At 59.9% G+C, this 22,477-nt stretch overlaps 2 protein-coding genes across 8 annotated transcripts in view; one reads left to right on the top strand and one right to left on the bottom strand.

Annotated features, from left to right (window-relative positions):
* The first annotated feature begins 5,137 nt into the window (after positions 1 to 5,137).
* Positions 5,138 to 9,783, top strand: HIC1 (HIC ZBTB transcriptional repressor 1). Of its 3 annotated transcripts, XM_047832491.1 has the most exons (3): positions 5,722 to 6,420; positions 6,777 to 8,950; positions 9,006 to 9,783. In XM_047832491.1, the coding sequence occupies exons 1-2, from the start codon at positions 6,384 to 6,386 to the stop codon at positions 8,936 to 8,938; spliced, it is 2,199 nt and encodes a 732-aa protein (XP_047688447.1). In that variant the 5' UTR covers positions 5,722 to 6,383; the 3' UTR covers positions 8,939 to 8,950; positions 9,006 to 9,783. The 3 variants fall into 3 exon arrangements, with proteins under 3 accessions (XP_047688448.1, XP_047688447.1, XP_047688446.1); XM_047832492.1 differs by lacking the exon at positions 5,722 to 6,420 and adding an exon at positions 5,138 to 5,303 and having other exon boundaries at positions 6,777 to 9,783; XM_047832490.1 differs by having other exon boundaries at positions 5,723 to 6,420; positions 6,777 to 9,783.
* Positions 9,784 to 9,928: 145 nt separating this feature from the next.
* The window catches only part of SMG6 (SMG6 nonsense mediated mRNA decay factor), a 228,090-nt gene continuing 215,541 nt past the window's right edge, over positions 9,929 to 22,477 (bottom strand). For all 5 annotated transcript variants that reach the window (XM_047832481.1, XM_047832478.1, XM_047832480.1 and 2 more), the window contains 4 exons: positions 18,495 to 18,648; positions 15,339 to 15,550; positions 14,947 to 15,028; positions 9,929 to 11,771 (listed from right to left, as the gene is read on the bottom strand). In XM_047832481.1, the coding sequence (XP_047688437.1) occupies positions 11,641 to 11,771; positions 14,947 to 15,028; positions 15,339 to 15,550; positions 18,495 to 18,648 (579 nt within the window). In that variant the 3' untranslated portion in view covers positions 9,929 to 11,640. The remainder of the gene's footprint in view (positions 11,772 to 14,946; positions 15,029 to 15,338; positions 15,551 to 18,494; positions 18,649 to 22,477) is intronic.

Here is a 22,477-nt window from a genome sequence, read left to right as displayed (position 1 = left end):
AGGATTAGTCTTGCTTTCTGCCTACCCAAAGAGGGGGTCCTGGAAGAATGAAGTTGTGGCATATTTAGAAAAACTTTCCTCCGTCTATTCCATTCAGTCCCCAGGCCTTCAGGTCCCAGTAGTCTCCCTCCCACCGAGGAGATAAAAAGAACACAAATCTCAGAGCTACCCCTTCTCTCGCCATCCCCTGGCTGCAACCCTCTTGGCTAAGAAAACAGGATGGTCACTGAGGCGGACGGTCAGACATACGCCCCAGACCGTGCCTTCTCTGCCTTGGTAGATGCGCAAGCAGTCAGACCCTACGGTAGCCCGCCCCGCAGAACCGCACCTCCCTCCGCCCCGGCAGATACATCCGATCTTGACTTGCCGCCCCCGCTTCCTCCTGCTCCTCCTGGTCTCCCCCCTCCGGGGCTGGCAGATCCCAGCGCGGTGCGGCGCGTGGGCGTGCTGCGGGGCGACCATGGCTGTAGACTGTTACCTCCGGTTCCCACAGTAACAATCGAAAGCCACGGTTGCCCTGGAGACGCGGGGGCGGGGCGCGCGCTGCTGACGGCACCGCGGCAGCTCCCGTTAGGCAGTCGTCAGGGCAGAGAATTTTGGGGAGGGGGGGAGCGGGGGTAGCGCGCGCGACGGGGACCTGGCTCGGGGGCTGTGCGATGTGCGTGTAAGCTGGCCGGCCCTCGCAGCCTCTGGTGACCAGGGACCTGACGGCCGGATCGTAGCTCCTGCGCTGGATCAGCACCGCGGACAGCGGCGGCGCGGGCAGCGCGCGCAGAGCTGAGGGACCCTGGGGGACAGAGGGGCCGGGGGCGCGGCAGGTGGCCGGGTCCGCGGTCCTGGGGCGGGGCCAGGCGTCGGTGGCCGTGACTGGAGACTGTTACTGAGGGCGGCCCGGGCAGTAAGCAGTCTAGAGCCAAGGTGCCGGCGCGCTGCCCGGGCGGGGGTGCCTCCGTCGCCCGCAGCTGGGGGCGCTGCTGCTCTTCCTCCCCCGCGTCTCCCGCCTTTCTCGGCCCAGCGCTTGCAGACAGGCACGCGGCCCTTGACGTCAAAGCCCTGTGACGTCAAATATGTCCCTGCGGAGAGGCACTTCCGGCGGCGGGGGAGGGGTCAGTGGGGTGGGGCGGGGCAGTCCGTCTGAGGCCCCGCCCCCGCCTGGTCCTGAGAGGACAGCTCCTCGCGCAGAGGCGGGAATTCGGGGGCGCTAAGGGACTCGCCCGACGGGATGGGACGGGGAGGGGGTGCCCGGCTGGATGCGGGGTGGGGGTCCCGAGAGAGCCGTGGCTGGGTCGGCGGGAAGGTGGGCGTCTGTCTTTTACCGGCGGCCCGGCTCAGCCGGCCGGGGGCAGCAAGGCTGAGTCACCGCGCTGCGGGGAGGGGGAGGAGGGGGCGCCTCGCCTGGGGCGTCAGCACCTTCGCCCCACTTTCTTGGGAGGATGGCGCAGGAGCCCCAGGAAATGTCGCGGGGACTCGGGTCCGTCCTCTCTTCGATGCTCCTCCGAAGTGGCTGCGTCTTCATCCGGGCGCGGGCAGGTTGCTGCACGGGGTTCTGGGTACGCCTCCGGCCGGCTCCACCAGCTGCGTGGGGATCCTCGTCCCCCACCCTGCTCCCAACCCCACCCCGTAGGGGGCCTCCAACCTGCCGCCTGCCGGTCTCCTCATTGCCCTCCCGTCCGTGTCCGTACATCGGTCCATCGGTAGCCCGTCGGCCAGTCAGTCCCACTTACCTGTCGGGCCGCGTCGCGCCCGCTCCCGCTCGCCTCCTGCAGCCGGGCTGGCGCCGCCGCTTTTATAGGCGCGCGTAGTACTCGTGCGGCGGCTCATTCATGCGGCCGCGGCTCCTACACACTGACGCGCTGCAGACGTCAGCAGGGAATTTAGGAAACGGGAAGAGGGGCTATTTATAGTGGCAAGGCGGGGGGTTGGGGGGGGACCAAGGCGACGGGGAGCTGGGAGGGGGAGGAAGGCGCACGGAAGCAGGAACAGGGAGGGGGCGCCCGGGCCCCTGTGCCAGCCTACAAAGGGTTAACTTTCCGGAACTGCGGGCTGGGGGCCGGCTGGAGGATGGTGCAGGGAGGGCGCACGGTCCGTTACTCCTTTATTCACTCAGGGACACCTGGAGGTGCAATCCCACCTAGCGCCCTGCCTTCCTGGTAGCCCCCATTCCCACTCCTCAGTTCCTGAACCCGACGGCTCTGTGGCGTCGCAAGATGACCCTCGGCGGCGTTATACCCCGCATGGCCACTGCAGTGCCGTCACCTTGGGGCAGGAGGTACAGGAGAGGAAGCTACATCCGAGGAGGGGCTAAGGCAGCATGTAGAACTGTGGCGTCGGGGAGATGAGGGAAGAAGAGTGGAGGAGCCCAGGGCTTTCAGAAGCTTTTAGAAGGAGTCTGGGCCTAGAAAGGAAGGCCTACTGGGGGGGGGGGGGCGGGGGGGTTGTCCAGGTACCAGTCGGGAGCTGGAGATCCCACAAAAGTTGAGGAAAGTGGCTTGGACCCCCCAGAAATTGAGCAAGGGGTTCCTCCATGGGGGATCTGTGAGAAAGGTGGCAGAAGGGGGTGACTGGAAGAGGAAGCCTCAGCAAATGGAGGGGAGGAAGGCAGGTTGGAGGTGTCAGTTTCGGAGCCTGGCCCCGAGCAGACCCCATTTAGGACCCGTTTGTGGGCACTGGCAGAGCTCATATGAGGGTTATAATGAGTGAGGGAGACCAAGGGCTCAGCAGCTTGGAGGGCAGAGAGAGGTCTCCAGAGGGTGGAGGGGCAAGACCACTTCCCGGAGGAGTTAGAGTTTCTGGAGGTATGAGTTGACAGGAAGGGCCTATGCCATGTGGGGCAGAATTCCCCTGAACAAGAACAGGGAAATGTATGATCCTGGCTCCATCAGTTGAGGGAAGTTCTAAATGTTGGAGGGTGAATGTGTTCAGAGGGAGGAGATGGATTGGGGGCCGGGGGAGCAGTGCCAGGCTAGTAGAGTAGGTCAAAAGTAGGGAGGGAGGGAAAGGTCAAAGACTGAAGAAGAGTGAAGGCCACAGGAAGACAGCAAAGCTAGCGGCAGGGCTGTAAGATCCTCCCATACAGATGTAAGGACAGCTTGAGGGTAGGGATGGAGCCAATGAGTTGACTTAGGGAGTGGGAATCCCTGGAGAGTGTTGAAGAAAATCAAAGACAGTGGGCACAATGGACACTGCACAAAAGAGACACTGGGCTGAGGGGCTCCTTTTGGGGCTAGGATCTGGTCCCCTCAAGATTACAGGAGAGGTCCTGCACAACCTTTGGAATCTAGCCTCCTGGAATCCCCGCCCACCCCGCCCCCTGCTTTTTTTTTGCCTCCAACCTTTGTCCCTGTGGTTCTTTTCTCCAGGACTGCCTTTCTACCTGGGGGGAGAACTCCTATTCATCCATCAAAGCCCATCTTTAAAGAGTGGTTTTCTGAGGAGCCTTTCTGCCTTTCTCCAGCACTCCATACACCTTTTTATTTTTCCCCCCACCTCAGTGCAGAACACATCCATCCCTCAGCCAACATGTTGGGGGCCATCTCCCCTAGAGGCGGCAGCTCCGGAACCTACCGTTTTCATTCTTGGAAGCTTACTGCAACCCTAGCGAGGGGACCGTGGGGAGATGGAGGAGAGGACTGGAATAAAATGAATCCAGAACATGGAGTAGAAACAGAGAGAGGGCAGAGTCAGAACGCAGTGGGAGTCTTTAGGACCGGCGGGGACCATGGCCCCGAGGCCGTGAAGATGGCAGCGAAGGAAAGAGAGCCTCTGGGGGGCGCCCGAGACCTTAGTGTCTGTCAGGGACCGCGAGTGGCCGCGCCAGCGGCCCCTCAGTGAGTGACTCAGCTACTACCTCTGGCGGGGGCGTGGGGGTGGAGGACCGCGCGAGGGGCGGCAAGCGCGGCACCCACCCGCCCAGCGGCCCTAGGCGGTTGCTAAGCTCTCCAAGGCCTCAGAGAGACGCGATCTGGGCGAACCTCATCGGTTACTATGGTAACTCTGCGTCCCAGCCTCTCGCTCGCGACAGCTGAGAGAGGCGCAGCCAATCAGAAGCTGCAGGCGTTCTCCGGGACCCACTACCCACCCCCCACCCCCCACGTGTGGGCAGGGGTCAGAAGGTGCGGGGAGGAGGCGTAGCAGGGGCCGTGGAGACCTGGCACTCACTTACAGGCCCGGTGCGGCGGCGGGGCCACGCGGGGCCACTTCCGGAGTAGCCGTGCGAGTGCCCACGCGCCAGTGCGGGATCTCCTCCCTCCCAGAAGGGGCATCACCTCAAGAACCGGGCCTTCTCGGTGGGGTGCAGAACTTTGCCCGGGGATCCCCGGTTGCCGGCCCTGCTGTCACGTTTGGGGTTAGTGTGTTGGAGACAAGTGCAAGCAGGTCCCTCAAAATGGCTCACACGGGGAATCTAGGGGCTGGGGTCGATTCTGCGGGACCACCAAGAGGCGCTGTCCAGCTATTCCCAGTCGGATATCCTGGGGTCTCTCCAGAAACCTACAAGTTCGGGGGGTGCTGATTAGCTCTGCCCAGGTTCGTGGAGGGCCCTATGTGACGGCCTCCTGAGTATCCCAGAGAGCCAGGACTTGAACTTAAGAAGGGGGCAGGTGTGTGTTTGTGGCAACATGCGTGCCCGCAGTTGTCAGTGCCTGGAGAGGGTCTGGGTGCAAATAGGTTTATTCTGTGTGTACCTAACTCATGTGGCTGAGTGAAGGTGGGTGTGTTGGGGGGTGGGGTGGGTATAAATGGACAGTCCCATCCAGGAATGTGTCAGGAGAACCTCCGAAGAGCTTGTCTACCTTCTTTTGTCTTAGGACTTCTATAACCGCGCCCTCCCCCCCCCCCCCCATCTACTGTCACCAGTGTCCCCTCCATGTGGGCAGGACTTCTCCAAGCCGAGGCAATGTACATGGGAGCGTTTAGCTCAAAACCCCAGAGTTTGTGGGGGCTCTAAGTTCTGGAGCCTGGGTTCTCACGTGGGCACATCTGGGGGGTGAACCTGCGAGTAGACCTCATTCCCCGGTACAGCTTCGCAACCCAGGTGCACGGGAGGGAGGTGGCGGCTGTGTCGTGCAGAGCCTCGCACGGCCGCGAGGTGGCGCCATAGCTGCAGCAGCGCGAGCTGGCCCGGGCCGCTCCAGATAAGAGTGTGCGGAAAGCGCGGCGGGGCTGAGACGCGACCAGGACGCGGGGAGGACGGACCATCAGGACAGACCGACCGGGGGCCCGGCGGGCGGAGGGCAGCGCAGCGCAGCCACGTCCCCCCTGGATCCGCCGGCAGCCGGGCCCGGGGCTTCCGACATGCCCCCCAGGTGGGTCCTCAGACTCGGGACCGGGAGGGACAGGGGACCCGGACAGCCCGGTCCTCACGCGCTGGCCGCCTCGGGCGCATCCTCCGGCGCGGGCGCCCCAACGCGGCTGGCGTTCAGGACTCCGGGTGTCGCCCCTAGAGGACTCAGGACCGCCGGGCTGCTGCTCTGCGCCGGGTTCACGGCGGGGTCAGCGGCCTGGGGCCGACTCTGCCCGCACATGGGCTGGAGAGGCGAAGGGAAGGGAAGGGGAGCTGGCGGGCGGGGCTGGCAGGGGCGCTGCCCTGGCACAGCTCGGCGCCTGGCAGCGGGGCGGGTGGGGCGCCGGCTAGGAGCTGCCACCGCCACGGGGAGGGAAGCTGGGTCGGGCAGCGGCCGCAGGTAACGGGCCGCGAGGCCCTGCGGGCCAGGCGGGGAACAGGGTGGGCAGACGAACGAGCGGGCAGGGGAGTTCAGGGCTCGGCCCAGGCCCCAGGGCCGCCTGGCTGCCGAAATTGGGGGCCGAGAGGAAAAGCTGAGAGTCGAGGGACTGGGGCTGGCGCGCTTCTCCCGGCCTGTCTGAAGTTAGGAAACTTTTCCCCAAGTTTGGGGCGGCGGAGTTCCCGCGGAGAAGGGGCCGAAGGGAGCTGGGGAGGGAGGCGCGGGCCCGCGAATGCAGAGCTGAGGCCGAGGCCGGGGCCGGGACGCGGGTGGGGCGCAGGCCGGGGTCAGGGCCGCAGCCGGCTGTGCGCCGTGCCCGCCCGGGGCGCTGCCCCCTCCCTCCCCTGGGAGCTGCGTGGCTCCCCCCTCCCCCCCACCTGCTTCCTGCCTCAGCCTCCTGCCCCGATATAACGCCCTCCCCGCGCCGGGGCCGGCCTTCGTGCTCTGCCCGCCACGGCAGCCTCTGCCTCCGCTCCCCGCGCCGCGGCCGCGCCCCGGCCCCAACTGAGGGCCTGACAGCCCCCAGGCAGGGCGGCGCCACGGCGGGCACCGCGCTCCCCTCCACTGGATCACTTCCCCCAGCTGGGGCAACTTCTCCCGAGGCGGGAGGCGCTTTTTACTCGGCTCCCTAATATCCCAGTTGGGCAAACTTCTCGGCCCTGAATGACTTTTCCTGAAGCGGACATTTTCCTCAAATCGGGTAACTGTCTCCGAAGGGGTCACTTCCCCCAAACAGTTTTCTCCTCGGAAGTCCCCAGGACCCAGCCCCTGGGCCCGGTGGCCTCCGGGCCTGGGCGTGCAGGCCAGTCTGGCCCCCTCTCCACCAGCCACTCTCCTACGCCTTCTTCTGGTCCAGGCCACCGGCCCAGGCTTCCACACTAGGAGGCCGCCGATCCTCTGCTAGTGCCCAGGCCGCGGTGCTGATGCCCCTGCCTAGCTGAGGGGAAGGGGAAGGGGAAGTTGGTGGGGGGTGGGGGGTGGGGGAGAAGTGCCCAGCTGGATACAGGCAGCGGGGGCTCCGTGAGGCTCTGACCCGGCTGCTGTGTGTCCCTGCAGGAGAGTGTGCTGGGCAGACGATGCTGGACACGATGGAGGCGCCGGGCCACTCGAGGCAGCTGCTGCTGCAGCTCAACAACCAGCGCACCAAGGGCTTCTTGTGCGACGTGATCATCGTGGTGCAGAACGCCCTCTTCCGCGCGCACAAGAACGTGCTGGCGGCCAGCAGCGCCTACCTCAAGTCCCTGGTGGTGCATGACAACCTGCTCAACCTGGACCATGACATGGTGAGCCCGGCGGTGTTCCGTCTGGTGCTGGACTTCATCTACACTGGCCGCCTGGCTGATGGCGCAGAGGCAGCGGCGGCAGCGGCCGTGGCCCCGGGGGCTGAGCCGAGCCTGGGCGCCGTGCTGGCCGCCGCCAGCTACCTGCAGATCCCCGACCTCGTGGCGTTGTGCAAAAAGCGCCTCAAGCGCCACGGCAAGTACTGCCACCTGCGGGGCGGCGGGGGCGGCGGCGGCGGTTATGCACCCTACGGGAGGCCGGGCCGTGGCCTTCGGGCCGCCACGCCCGTCATCCAGGCCTGCTACTCGTCCCCAGCCGGCCCTCCGCCGCCACCCGCCGCCGAGCCGTCTTCGGGCCCCGAGGCCGCAGTGAACACGCACTGCGCAGAGCTGTACGCCTCGGGCCCCGGCCCGGCCTCGGCGCTCTGCGCTCCGGAGCGCCGCTGCTCCCCGCTCTGCGGCCTGGACCTGTCCAAGAAAAGCCCGCCGGGCTCCGCGCCTCCAGAGCGGCCGCCGGGCGAGCGCGAACTGCCCCCGCGCCCAGACAGTCCTCCCAGCGCCGGCCCCGCAGCCTACAAAGAGCCACCGCTCGCCCTGCCACCGCTGCCGCCGCTGCCCTTCCAGAAGCTGGAGGAGGCTGTACCGCCTCCGGACCCGTTCCGTGGCGGCGGCGGCAGCCCGGGACCCGAGCCCCCGGGCCGCCCCGACGGACCCAGCCTTCTCTATCGCTGGATGAAGCACGAGCCAGGCCTGGGCAGCTACGGCGACGAGCTGGGCCGGGAGCGCGGCTCCCCCAGCGAGCGCTGCGAGGAGCGCGGCGGGGACCCGGCCGCTTCGCCCGGGGTACCCCCACTGGGCCTGGCGCCGCCGCGCTACCAGGGCAGCTTGGACGGGCCAGGCGCGGGCGGCGACGGCGATGACTACAAGAGCAGCAGCGAGGAGACGGGCAGCAGCGAGGACCCCAGCCCGCCCGGCGGCCACCTCGAGGGCTACCCATGCCCGCACCTGGCCTATGGCGAGCCTGAAAGCTTCGGTGACAACCTGTACGTGTGCATTCCATGCGGCAAGGGCTTCCCCAGCTCGGAGCAGCTGAATGCGCACGTGGAAGCTCACGTGGAGGAGGAGGAAGCGCTGTACGGCAGGGCCGAGGCGGCTGAGGTAGCGGCGGGGGCCGCCGGCTTGGGGCCCCCTTTTGGAGGCAGTGGGGACAAGGTCGCTGGGGCTCCGGGCGGCCTGGGCGAGCTGCTGCGGCCTTACCGCTGCGCGTCGTGCGACAAGAGCTACAAGGACCCGGCCACGCTGCGGCAGCACGAGAAGACGCACTGGCTGACCCGGCCCTATCCGTGCACCATCTGCGGGAAGAAGTTCACGCAGCGCGGGACCATGACGCGCCACATGCGCAGCCACCTGGGCCTCAAACCCTTCGCGTGCGACGCGTGCGGCATGCGCTTCACGCGCCAGTACCGCCTGACAGAGCACATGCGCATCCACTCGGGCGAGAAGCCCTACGAGTGCCAGGTGTGCGGCGGCAAGTTCGCACAGCAACGCAACCTCATCAGCCACATGAAAATGCACGCCGTGGGTGGCGCGGCAGGCGCAGCCGGGGCGCTGGCGGGTCTGGGGGGGCTACCCGGCGTCCCCGGCCCCGACGGCAAGGGCAAGCTCGACTTTCCCGAGGGCGTCTTTGCTGTGGCCCGCCTCACGGCCGAACAGCTGAGCCTGAAGCAGCCGGACAAGGCAGCCGCGGCCGAGCTGCTGGCGCAGACCACGCACTTCCTGCACGACCCCAAGGTGGCGCTGGAGAGCCTCTACCCGCTGGCTAAGTTCACCGCGGAGCTGGGCCTCAGCCCCGACAAGGCGGCCGAGGTGCTGAGCCAGGGAGCGCACCTGGCCGCCGGACCCGACGGCCGGACCATCGACCGTTTTTCCCCGACCTAGAGCGCCTCATGCCGGCCCGACTTGCCGCCGCCGCGTGGCCCCGGCCCGTGGCCCTAGGGAGCGGCGGCGGCAGCCACGAGCAGGCACACCGCGCCGGACAACTGTAGTAGCAGCGGCAGCGTCGCCGCGGTGGCGGCGGCCCCACCTGGCCTCACTGCTTTGTGCCTTAGCCCGGGGGTTGGGGTGGGGGGTGAAACCCCGGGACGGGGGTGGGATGGGGGAAGGGAGATTTATATTTTTGATATCAGCTTTGACCAAAGGAGACCCCCGGCCCTTCTCCGCCTCTTCCTGTGGTTCGTTGGCCCCCTCCCCTGGCTCCGCGCTGCTCTTGGAGGGAGGGGTGTCACTGATGGGGCGCTCCCAGCCCTACCTCCGGCCCTTGCGACCACACCCATTCTCACTGTGAATCTCCCTGCTGGGGTCGGAGCGTCGGGCAGAGTTGGGGAGTGGGGAGGGGACTGAGCCGGCCGGAGGGCCCCCCCTCCGCCCCCCCGCTCCCGCCCGCCCCGGGACTGATAATGTGAAGTTCCTCATTTTGCACAAGTGGCACTAGCCCCAGGGCCAACCCTTCCCTCCCTCTGGAGTCCGAGGGCTGAGACAGCCCTGGCCCACCGGTCTCCCACTCCCGCGGTGTCCTCCCCCCTCCCCTGGGGCCCCGGACCATATTTATTGCATGCGCCCCGGGCGGCCCCCCACCTCGAGCCCAGGCTGGGCTGGGCTGGAACGTGGTCTCTTTAGCTCCCTCCTCCCCAGTTTGTATATTTCCTACCTTGTACACAGGCTCTTCCAGAGCCGCTTCCATTTTCTATACTCGAACCAAACAGCAATAAAGCAGTAACCAAGGACCCTGGACCCCGCTCCTCTCTTCTGCCCTGCACAAGGACCTGGGTGGGTGGAGGAGCCAGACACACCCCCTCATACAGGTGCAGAGAGAAACTTGCGCCTTCTTCCCTCCCCGATCCCAGAGACAGATGCGCAAGAGGTCAGGCATGTTCATAACTAAAAATTTATTAAGGGAAACAAAACCAGTGCTGCAAATGGGGCAGAAAGGAGAGCCAGGTCTCCCACCCACCCAGTCATTGGCCTTCATCCAGGGGAGAGGATCTCAAAGGAGAGGCCGGGACCCTGTACCCCAAAGAGTCCATCTTCTGAGGCTCTGGGGCACTCATCCCCCTGAACCACTGGTGGCTCTCCTGCACAGTACCCCCTTATTCAGGTATAATCTTGGGGCCTCAGGGAGGGTACAGCTTCATTCCCATCCTCTGGCCAGGCTGTACAGTCCAGACAGGGAGCTTTGGGGGATTCCCCCTCTGGTCCCATCAAAATTTACTCCTGGCTCCTCCTCAAGGCCCTGTCTTCCTCCAAGTTCCCCTCATCCCTGTCCCTGGCTTGGGAGAACCCATTCCCAGTAGGAAGCCTCTCGAGTGAGGCTTTGGACACAGGTGCCAGCTTAAGAGGCAACAAAAACCTCAAAGGCCAAAAGGCCCCTGTGTCAAGTTCTTCTAGGGCAAAGCTAGAAAGGGTGAAAACTCCAGGCTTGGCAATGCCCCTCTCAGGCACTGGCCCATCCTACCCTCAGGCGGTGCTGCAGGAGCCTGGAAGTTTCTCAGAGCGCAGGGGCCTGAGAAAGGTTTGGGCAGGAACACTTTATTAGGGTCCTGCCACAGAGAAGGAAGAGGTATCAGAGGAGGTACCAGAGGAGGAAGATTCAGAGTGGGAACCCCCATGGCAAGGACCTGAGGTGAAGAACTTGAGGGGATCAGGGAGGTGAGAGGCATCACCAGAAAGGGGAGGGGGGCAAGGGGAGGATTCAGGAGGGAGGGAGGGAGGGGGAGAGAGAGAGAGAGAGAGAGAGAGAGAGAGAGAGAAGGGGGGGGGAGGGACTGAGAAAAGTCTGAAGAAACTTCATGAAATGGGAACTAGAACAAAAGGAAGGCCAATGAGGGAGAGGAGCAGGCAAAGGCCACCCAGGAAGCATGAGCCTGAGACCATATGTCCCCTCCCTCTAGACCCATGACCATCCAAGGGGAAACGAGTGGCAAAGTGTAACGGACTCAGATGGATAAGGATAGGAAGAGCAGCAGGATGGATGTGTGTTTGGGGGTAGAGGGTAGGAAAGGTGGGGCCTAGGGCTGCTGTTTGGGATCTAGTGTCCAGAACCCAACCCGGGTCCCTAGGGGAATCCAGGCCTCCGAGAGAGACACACACCCTGGGCACTCTCTTCATGGCATGGCCAAAGCTTCTTGGGACACATTCAGGACAGGGGTTCTGAAGATTGAAGGGACCCATCATTTCGCCTGCACCTGATGGAAATGCAACCCCTACCCTATCTCCAGCTGAGAAAGTGTCTGAGTCCCTGTGCTGAGAAGGCCTTCCCCCAGCCCTTGAACTAGACAGGGGGAGGGAGAAAGGCTGAGACCATGGGTGGCCTATCTGGCTCACCCACCTGCTGTCACTGCAGCCAGCCACCTCCCTGCTAAATCTTGGCAGCCCAGGAGGGTCCCAGCAGCTTCCGCCCGACCCTCAGGAGGGGCTCTGTGAGGAGCAGCTCCCCCACAGCACGGCCACGGCGTGGGTTGGAAGAGGATGGTTTATTGTCTGGGTGGATTGGTGGCTCAGGCACGTGGGCATCTTCGTTGCTACACTGGGTGCCTGGTGGCCTCTCAGGAATGGTTCCGGGGGGAGACCCCGATGCGGCCCTCTCAGCCCACCTGGGCCCACGTGAGGAAGGCCGGGATGTCCCGCACAGGCACATTCCTCGTCAGTGCCTTCACACGCAGGTTGCGGTCATCCGTCAACAGCACCACCTCCCGCAGTAGCCGGATTGGCTCCTCTGTAGGCAGGAGAGAGCAGAAGGACTTCAATGAGGGCAGGAGGCAGAGGCACAGGCTGCCTCTCCTCTCTCTGGAGGTTGGGGGGGGGGGGGGGGGATGTGGTCCCGTAGGGGTCAGGGACGGTCATTTCCTGGCCCTTCTGTAAGTCTTTCCCTCACGCCATCGGCTGAGGGTACCCCTCCCCTATCGGCTTAGAGAGGACCATGCTGGGCCAGCGCTGGCCTTGTGCTTCAGACCCCCACCTCCAGCACAGGGCTGTGTTGCCTCCTGCCTAGAGATCTGCCTGAGCCACTGGCCTCCACAGACCCTTCTCCCAGGATGCTGAACTGAAGGGGCAGAAGGAGCCCCTTTCCTTCTACTCCTTCTGACTGTATGGCTGGTCCTGGACTCACAATTACTACTCTCTTTTTGCACATCCTCTCCCTCCAAGGCTAGCGGGCCAATGCTTTACATATTAAGAGGTAGAAAGCTCAAGATGGAATCCACAGTGTATCCAGGCTCCCAGATGTGAGAAGAGGGGTTAGTTTAGGGGAGCTCTGAGGAAAGGAGGGCCAGGGTCCCTGGCAGAGCCGCGGCCAAGGTGGCCCTGAACTAGAGTCCAATGATTTCCTCCATTACATGAAAGTAATCCACGTAAATGGTGAGAACCTTGAACAGTAGAGAAGAGGACAAAGGAAAGGAAAAGTCACAGTCATCCATCCAGCTGTCTCCCTTCATGTGTCTCTGTCTTGCTCCCGAGGGCTCGATCTGTGCGTGCTTTCGGATTTCTTTATGCACACGTGAGTACGTATACTTCTTACATAAGCTTTTTTCCTACATTATAATCATACTAGCCATATTTACTTTATTCAAATTTTACATATTTTAAAGCTCTTTCTATATCAGCACAGGCAGCCTTTGTTCTTTTTAGATGACCTCTTAGCAAGATGTCTTCCACTACCTCTCTTCCCCTAATTTCCTAACCTCTTAATGTACTGGGGAGATTCAACCAGGGCCAAGTACCCACACAAGTGACATCCCCACCCCTGGGCAGGCCGCTTGGTGGCAGGCCCACCCCTCAGTCCCAGGCTGGGTATTTCCTGACGGAGGTCCGGCAGACAGTGAGGCACAGGAAATGTCCTGCGGGGCTTGCTGACTGCGGGGGGCTGGCGGGGCTGGGCAATCGCAAATGTCCAGGTCAGACCTGAACGGTTTCAGGCTTGCCAGCTCCAGGCAGGGAGGCTGAGAACTGGCCGTCAGCCTGGGAGGAGTTTGGGGGAAGAGGGAGGGAGAGGCTGAGGACGCTGGTGAGCAGAGGGGAGAGGTGGAAGGAGGAGGGGTGGGAGGTGAGGGGCTGCGGTGGGCAGATGGGGAGAGGATGGCCGCCTGAGCAGAGAGGAGGCCTGGAGCTGGAGCTCAACTGCCTGGGCCTGGGCCCTCTGGCGTGGTGGTGCTGGCCTGTGCTAATATGGGGTTCCCAGCTGGCTGCTCAAGGCAGCCCCACCGCTCCTGCCCTGGGGCTCGGACCAAGAGAGTCCCAGACCTTAGGTCAGTTGACTAAGGCCCTGCGTTGCTGGCAGGGGTCTGCAGGGGTTTCTGTGGATACTTTCAGACATTTTTAACAATAAACATCCTCTGTTTTGACACTGGTAACTTCACTTTGTTAGAAACCAGAGACTGTCATCTTGTCAGGCCCCATCCGCCATAATCCACATGATTTTAAAATTCAACATCGTTTACACATAAACATTTAGTGACGGTTTCTCTGTGAATCTGACAAGTTAATCTGCTAAGAATTCACACTGACAAATGGGGTTTGATTACACTAGCCGTTGCTGATGTAATTCTGATAGGGGCGGTCCCCAGGATGGCAATGGGTTCCTGTAGGCTGTTTAGGGTGAAGTGTGTGTGGGGGGTGGAGAGACTAGTAGGGTGAAAGCCAAAATTTGTCTCTGCTGAGAAAGAAACAGCTCTGAGGCTGGGTGGGGCCGCAGCAGTATCTGAACTACACTTCCCAACAAGGCCTGCAGTCCTGCCTACCTCTCTCTCAGAAGGTGCCCCTCTAGGACGCTGCCTGGGAGCAGAACACAAGCTCCCCCGTTTGGTTCAGCCAGGACTCCTTTTTATCACTTCACTGCTCCAGGTCTGGCTCTGAGGGCCAGAATGTACAAGCCACATGGCAGGACCCCTCTGAACAGCACCTGTGGGTTCATTACCAGCCCCTGGTGCAGAGACTCGGGTAGGAGCAGCAGGGGAGAAGACAGTGCCCCGACTAGTCTGGAAGCCAGGGTAGGAAACTGAGCAGGGAAGGGAGATGAGCAACAACGGCTAAAGGAAAAGGACAGGATGTAGTTACCTATACATAGACAGAGACCAAGTGGTAAGAATGACCAAGTCTGTAGACGACACGGAGCTAGGACATCCTACGAGGAAACATCAGACCCCTGGAAGCCAGGAGCAGAAAACACCTGAGCCTTGCTGACTCCGAGGGGCCATGCAGGAAAGCATTCTGGGTTGAGAATGAGGTGCTCAAGCCCCTGGAAAAGCGTCCCAAGGTGGGTCTTTGGGCCAAAGACAGGACTCCAGTCACCAAAGAGGTCTTGAAAATTAGGCTGAGGGCTCAGTCCTCAAGCTGTCACCTGCCCCCAAAGTGTGATGGCATATGACACTGAGACAGGAAGAGAAGGCCCACTACTCACTAGGGAAGTACCTCCGTCACCGGCCTGACAGAGGGCAAACGTTCAGGGATGAACTGAGAGTGTGAACACGGCCAAGAAAAGGGAGGTGGGCCCCAGGGACCACTGGGGACTGTCCTCTCAGAGCTGCAGAGGGCTGGGCTCAGGAGACCATGGCCAGAATAAGCTACACTGAATCATAAAGACATTCTTGCTGTCAGAGAACTCACTGAGGACCCAAGAAAGGAAATGGATCCATGCCGAGTGGGAAAGCTCCCTGCCTAGAGCCTTGCTTCCTGGGCTAGGTCCACCCCTAGTTGGCCCAGGGTCCACCGGGGAGTGGGGGAAGCTGTGACAGGGAAGTTGGATTTCCAGAGTCTGGCCTCAGGCTTGCATCAAACCTGACCTCTGATTTATCAAACTTCCCAGGCCAGAGTTGGTGGTGGAGGAACCCTTTCCTAGGGCTGAGGATGGTAGGGCATGGGGGGTGGATGATCCTGAGGCAGAGGCAAAGCTGTACCTTTGTTGGTGGGCATGAAGTCCTTAGCCTTGTCTTTGCAGTAGTGGAGGCAGCAGGAGAGGATCAGGTCATCGTTGTTACCCTGGAGGAAGAAAGTGTGAGAAGGGCCATTGGGCAGGAGGGGGCGCCATTCGGAGGCGGCACAGGTATAACTTTTTGCCTCTGGGGTTCCTGGGGAGGATCACATCCTGGAGTCCCTCCCATACACGTCAGGCCCTGCTTGGTTGGGTCCAACTGTGCCAAGAGTGATCTAGGAGACACAGAACCGCCCCTCCTGGGCCTCAATGGTGGCTGCCCCCCCTCAGCTGCCTAGGCTGCCTGAGCTGCCTGACTTCCCGGAGACCCTGTTCTGAGGTAGACTGTGGGCTCTCCCTTTCTGCCACAGGTCTTACCAGTTGGCCAGTAATGTCCTCGCTGCGGAAGGCGATGGATTCCAGTTCATTGCCACGGCTGGTCAGGGCCCGCAGACAAGAGTCCCGACTCTCAAATCGCCGCTCGAGGAACTCGATGGACTTCCGGGCCTTTTCCTGCACCACACGGGCATAGCCCCCAGCCCGGTGGTCTGTCTCCTGCCCCTTGGCCAGGCCGTCCAGCTCATTGATCACTGATGAGACACAGTTCCACAAGTTTATCAGCTCCCTAGGCTCACTCCCAGCCAGCCCCTTCCCAGACCACAGAATCCATCTTGCCCAAAGGAGTCTTCCAATGATGCTTAGGAGAACTTGGGAGGCAAGAAGTGTCCCAGACTTTACACAGAGTTCTATCTTTCTGCGCCTTCCCCTGGGCCCCGCCCTCCTCCAAGAAGGAACTTACACGGATTTTCTGGAGCTGCTGTATTCAGAAGACGAAACCTGGCCCCTCCATCACATTCCTTAGTTATAGGATCAAATTGAAAGAGTTTCTCAAGAGAGGCAAGGGTAGCTGCTACAGGACAAGAGGCAGCCCCCTCATCAACCTGGACCCCCAACCACAGAAGTTCACAAGGGGCAGAGTTCTACACACTATCCCCTGGCACAGTGCAGGCAGGTCACCAAGTGGGAAGCAACAGTCACGGCCTTACTTGCAGGGGCCGTGGTATTCCCTCAAACCATGCCCTTGGCACAGACACTCCGCTGATACTGCACGTGTTTGTGTGTGTGTATGTGTGTGTGTGTGTGTGTATGTGTCTGCCTGCCTATGTGTCTGGGACACGGCTTCATTTTCTGGTGAAGATTCTTTCCAAAATTCCAGCCAAAAGCCTGAGGTCAAGTGGGAAATATGCACTCCTTGGGGGCTCCGGGAGAGTTTGGGGTCTGAGGCCTCTCCTCAGTGCAATGATTCATGGCTCGGGGAGTCGGCATGAGCATGCTGTTCCATGGTGAGCCTGGCACTCACTGTCTGGGTATTCAGAGACACTTTCTGGAAAGGGCCCATGTGGGAATGCACGCACACACACACACACACACACACAATGCCCACGCTTTCAGCAACTTGAGGCTGCTACATGTCCACACAATGTATGGTTGAGGCTGGGAAGTGGTGGTGGACGGGTGTATGGTACGGCAAACAGAACATCAAACACGAAAAACTGGTATTCCATCCCAAAATCTCCTTTCCTGCTTCCAAACTAAACAGGCTTCAAAGGGGAAGCTTGTTTGTGCTTCTGCACCAGGCGGGGCTTCTTGATGCTAGGGTCAGGCCTAAGGAGCAGGAGCAGGTTAAAGAGCACAAGAAACAAGCAGGGAAAGCTGTCTGCTTAACCCTTTGTGCTCTGGACACAGGGCGGGAATCCACTGAGGGAGCCTCACTGAACAGGAGTGCTCTTTACAGCTCCTGAGATTTGAGGGCCCTGCCCAGCTGAAGAAGGTTCAAAGAAGCTGGCCCTCACTGCTGTAGTGGCGCTGTCATTTCCCAGCAACAACGGGGGCCATCGATTTATTCTACATGTGTCCCTCTCCTATGGGTTTTCTCATATATTTGCTCCCTCCCTACCATATCTGGCTTTCCCTACTGAACCATAAGCTCCTCAAGGCCAAGGTCTTGAAGCTCTGCCTTCCGTGAGATCCCTCAGGGACAAGGAGCCTGAGCACACCATAGGGGCACAGATGGTGCTGGTGACCAAAACCCCTGCTAGCCTTGGATGGTGTTTGAGGCTCCTTCCAAGTCTTAGGGGGGCTCCTGAGATGTCAGCAACCTCTGTCAGTTTATACCATTTCCTGACCATTAGCAAAACAAATGACCACTTACTCACTTTCTTCCCCCTAAAACTCTCCTGGATAGGAAAGCACGAAGACATGTTATCCTGATAGCCGCCCCACCCCAGGACGCTGTGAGGAAAGAGGGAAAGCTGGAAAAACTTGATGGTCTTGCTGCTCTACTTTTGAAGAACAGAAAGCCTTCCCTTAGGTCTAAAGGCCTGGGTTTTAGAGGTTCTGGCCAGGCCACATGGGGAGGGGGAAGGAAGACAGGGAGGGTGGAGGCGGGACGAGGGCTGCTTCAGTGCCAACATTCTCAGGTGGTGCTAACGTGTTTCCCACAACCCCCCAGGGTTCTATAGCCTCTGCAGGGGCGGATGTTTCCTGCCCTTTGTTTCCACCCTCATCTGGCACTAAGACACTTGGGACTAGGAGGGGAGGCCCAATGGAACATCTTGGCATGGATGTCAGAGGTGGCTTGGCAGGCAGACTGCCAGTCTGGCAGCTTTTCCAGAGGACAAGGATCCCGAACTGGCTCCCAGCAGCTGCTGAGAAGGGGACACTGAAAAGCCAGTCACCTTCCAGGCCCTCTCCCTCCACAGGATGGCCATCAGCTATATGAGCTCTATCAGGGATACCAGGCGCCCAGAGCCCACAGCCCATCCTCAGGCTGACCCACCATAGAGCTCCAAGAACTAAGACAGTGCCTAGACAGTCCCTTGGAGACAGCCCAGCTGGGCTCTTCTGGCCTGAGGGTGGAAGCAAGCTAGCTGGGTCCTGAGATGCTGACCCTGCACCAGCACCAGTGACCAGACAGCGGTAAGGGCCCAAGTGGCAGGAATCCACAGGCATGAGCCAAGGGCTTGCTCTGGAGGGTTTCCATCAGCCTGGCCTTAGGGTGACACCGGCCAGAAGAATGCTACCTCGAACCAACAGAATGATCATGAAAAGCTACAAGACAATCAGACCAAAGGCATCTAACCACTTCAAAATCCTCCCAGCCTCCCTGCCAGACCACCCAGCAGCACTGCCGTTATCTGCCAGGGCTGAGTGTTTACCAATAACGGGAACCAGCTTTGCTGTTTTACTGCAAGCTTTATAAGGATAAAAACAAGGGCTGGGCTCATGCAGCCTCTGGTTGCTGGGACACAGGAGTCCATTTGCTCAAGCAGTTTAAGCCATGGATCAGCCATAATAATTTGAACTGCTCTGATTATTAAACAATTTTCCTTGCCCCACGCACACCCTACTTCCCTGCAAATCCTGTCATACGCACGCCGCGGGGCTCCCTTGCCTGTGTAGCCCCCCGGGCCGTGGGGCATATGTGTAGAGGGGCCTGCTGCGCACGTGCAGGGTTGCTCAGGCCTGACTCACCGATGAGGGGCACCACCAGGATGTACTTCCTGCTCTCCAGCAGCCGTGCCAGACTGGCCAGGTGGTCAATGAAGCCGTTGGTGTCTGGTACAAGGAACAAGGGTCTGATCTCGAGCTCCATCTGCCTCATCTGACTCTGGTCCTCCAGGACAGCCTACAGGGACACAGAACGGTGAGCGAGCCAGAGTGAGTAGGCAAGTGGGTGGACGAGCCAGGGCCCTGACTACACAGTGTGTCAGCATCCTGCCTCCTGAAACTCTCCCCGCTCCAGAGGGACAGCCAGTCCCTGTCAGGCCTGAGGGACGGGCCCAAGGACTGGGCAAAGTACTGCAATAACAATCAACACAGACTAGATGGCCTGAGGAACAGCGTGTGACTAAAACCCTGCCTCGGCCAGAGAAAGCCCCGATGGTATTAAAAGTTACAGGTTTCTGAAAGACAGACCCTGGGCTAAAAATCACCAAGGGGGAGTCAGCTTCCCTGGATAGGAAAGTGGTTTCACACACATTACCTAGGCAGCGTATAGAGGGGTACTGCTCAGCGCGAACACTTTATATAGTGCATTTGTTATTTCAGTTTACTTCACTGGATGGCCAGAAAACAAAGGTTACGCTCAAAGGCAATATAAAAACAGTGATGCTGACAACGAATTATTAATGCCCACAGCAGCAGGAGTCCATACGGTGTGATGGATTTGGACCCAACTCACATGCTCACAGAGAGCAACACCCAGGCTGATGAGATCAGCTGCCCCCCGCCCAGCAGCAGTGTTTCCTCAACATCAGTCCTGTGTTCTACCTGTGCTCCTTTGCCGCTGCTCTGCACAACCTGTATGATTATTTACTTGGTGTTTTTTCATGAAACTGACTTTAAGGCAACTATTTTTGGCTTAGCCTCTTCTTAAGCTTACCAGTGCAAGCTATACTTGCACAATAAAAAGCCAAAGCATCTCCTGTGTGCCGCTAAAAAAACAACTCACTCAGCACCAGTGGTCTGGGCACCACCCCTCGAAGACCACATGGCCTGGAGGCTTGTCTGTCTGATGGACATTCACATCTTTCAGGGACGCTCCACGCACATCTGTGAAAGCCCGACTTTCTCAAGTCTGACACAGCCCCGAGTGGCAGCGGCCCTCTGAGATAGGCCCTGGGTCTGTCACTACAGAACATGGTCACTATTGTGCTGCTTCCTCTTGTGCGGACCATGGCCAAGAAGCAAAATGATTTGCTGGCATCTGCCCAGACGGTGTGCTCCCTGGGTGCACAGCAGGAGGGCACCGACACAAATCTGGCAGGGACCAGGCCAGCAGGTCCCAGCCCTGTCCCGCCCTCTCCTGATCTTCTGCCACACGCCAACCAGCAAGGACACAGACACAGGCTCAGAGCAGGGGGACTGGTGTGCGTGCCAACCGAGACGGGTCCCACAGTACTGGCCCCGGCCGCTAACAGTCAGGGAGGAAGGCGCTCAGGTTTCACTGGCAACGACAGTAAAACTGAAAGGGCATGCCTCTGAATGCTGGGGGTGGCTTCTCTGTGACCTACTGGGGACCTCTTCCTATGAGTAAGTCGTTGCTGCCACTGCCACCACAGCTGGTGGAAGGCACAGGCCACAGGCCACAGGCAGGCATGAGAAACGCAGCTGAGAGGCCCAGTCTGACGAAGTCATCCTGCTGCTGTTGCCTCAGCAGGGGAAAGCACCCCCGCTGCCGGCCATCTTCTCGGGGGATTCGGGTGGCAGTCCCTCCCTGTGGGGTGACCAATTGCACGATGATACCCCCAGTCCACTAAACTCCCCTTGTGGCATTTTTAAAAAAATTTATTTTTTCTTCATATAGAATTAACATAGGCCACTATTTAGCGGCTCGGGTGTTCTGTAAGAACAGGCACTCTAATGGGGGCGCCTGGGTGGTTCAGTTGGTTGGGTATTCTACTTCGGCTCAGGTCACGATCTCGCAGTTTGTGAGTTTGAGGCCCACATCGGGCTCTGTGCTGACAGCTCAGACCCTGGGGCCTGCTTCGGATTCTGTGTCTCCCTCTCTGCCCCTTCCCCGCTTGTGCTCTCTCAAAACTGAATGTTAAAAAAAAAAAAATTAAAAAAAGAAGAAGAACAGGGGCTCTACTCTTCCTCCTCATGGGGAGCGGCGGCATTCCAGCTGTTCATTTCCCCAGATCTTGCTGTTCTCTATCCAGCTTTTCCACTGCCAGGAACATTCTTCCTGGTATCACAAGCCCCCAAATCTCTGTGTTTCTGGGGGAGAAGGAACAGAACAGAGACCTGGCTGGGAAGAGGACAGGGGCTCAGGGACCTGAGCACTAGATCTCTGCCACCGCCCCACCGAGACTCTTCACATCTTAGTTTTCCTGCCTGCAGAAATGATAGGCCAGCTCTGCTCTGACTCTAAAGAAGAGGACCTGGCTGCCATTCCTCACCCTGAGTGAACAATAATGAGCTCCTGAGACCCTGAACCATCCCACCTTTAGAAAGCTGGCCTTTTTAAGCCAGGTGACCAAGGGAGGGCGAGGGCTAACAGCCTGCTTGTGTGTTCTGATGACAGGACGGAAGAAACACCTAGGAGCAGGGTACAGGGAAGCTCTAACTGTCTGAGTTCTCAGACCTCTGGCTCAGGGCCAGAAAGGTGAACAAAGGCCGTGCGGGCTCTCAGGGAGGTGGCAACCTTGTTGGTTCCCCAGGGGTGGGGTGGGGTCAAGCTGTATGAGGGTGGTTGGAGCTGTGCTGCCATCATCCGGTCCCAGGGACGCCCGCAGACAACTTCCCTTAACCTGGCTCTGCCTAGTGAGTCACCACACAACTGCTTCCTGTTCCCCACATGCCCTCACGGAGTCTCAGGAGGTTAAATGAAGCTGCTCCCCCTTCTCCTGGGGTACCTGTGGGCCTCTGGGGGGTATCATACCTGGGTCATGAGACTGGCCCAGTACCTTTCAAAAGAATGGCAGACGGAAGAGGGACCGGGAGTCTGCAGGCCCTCTTCTGCGGGTGTCTGTGTTTCCGGCCCTCTCTGAGTGGTGCTGTGTGTGTGTGTGTGTGTGTGTGTGTGTGTGTGTGTGTGTTTAGCATTTGCCCTCCTAACTTTTCCAGATTTTACCCGTCAGATTCCTGGCAGCTGTGCACGGCGCCTGTGCCGGCCGTCACGTCCCATTCCGATCTCTGGGTCGCACGGTGAGAGAAGGACACAGGATGCGCAGGGAGTGAAAAAGTGATGTCGGTGGGGAGAGTGCCAAGTCCCCACTCACAGCCATGGGACGCTTGGGGAGACGGGGGAAGCAAGCTGCTGTGGAGTTCAGAGGCCGGTAGTGAGATTTATTTTTGTTTGTATGAGTAAAAAGCTGCAGAAGCCTCTGGTGGGGGTGAGGGGGGCTCAACTGGAATGCTGTGATTCAGACAGACTGGCCCTGGCCTGGAGTCAAGTGTGCTGACCCGGAAGGAGAGGTCCACAGGAACCCTTCTCGTTGCAGCTAAGGTTGGGCCACGATGGTCCTTGGATAATGAACTGGGAACCCAAGGAAAGCACGGACACTTTGAATCACACCAGTGGTAGTAGGAACCGAGTTGTCATCAAGTGTGGAAGGAAAAAAAGAACTCAATTCTGTTTCTGGAAGGTGCTAAGTAGCCAACTTTCTCTGAGGTATGAGAGCATCCTTGAGCAAGGCAATGGGGAACTGGGAAAGAGATAATCCACAGTAACATCTAATGAGGAAGCTAACAGGCTTGGGAGAAGGGCTCTTTATAGGTTAAGTTCCTTCTAGACTGTGGGGATGTTTTGGGGATGCTGACCCACTGAAAATTGGGACACTGAGAATTACAAATAAAAGGTATTGCAATTAGCTCACACAGGAGCTGTGGAACTTGAAGAACCCAAGTCACGAAGCAGAGCCACATTGAGAGAAGGCCCTCTTAAGTCTTCCTTCCGCTTAGGACTCCACAGGGAGTGTGGCTGCTCCCGTCCCTCTACTGGGTGATGGAAT

The sequence above is a fragment of the Prionailurus viverrinus genome, chromosome E1 (genome assembly GCF_022837055.1).
Source record: "Prionailurus viverrinus isolate Anna chromosome E1, UM_Priviv_1.0, whole genome shotgun sequence".
Taxonomy (NCBI): domain Eukaryota; kingdom Metazoa; phylum Chordata; class Mammalia; order Carnivora; family Felidae; genus Prionailurus; species Prionailurus viverrinus.
The sequence above is the reverse complement of the archived record's forward strand: the minus strand, read 5'-3'. Positions and strand labels throughout refer to the sequence as shown.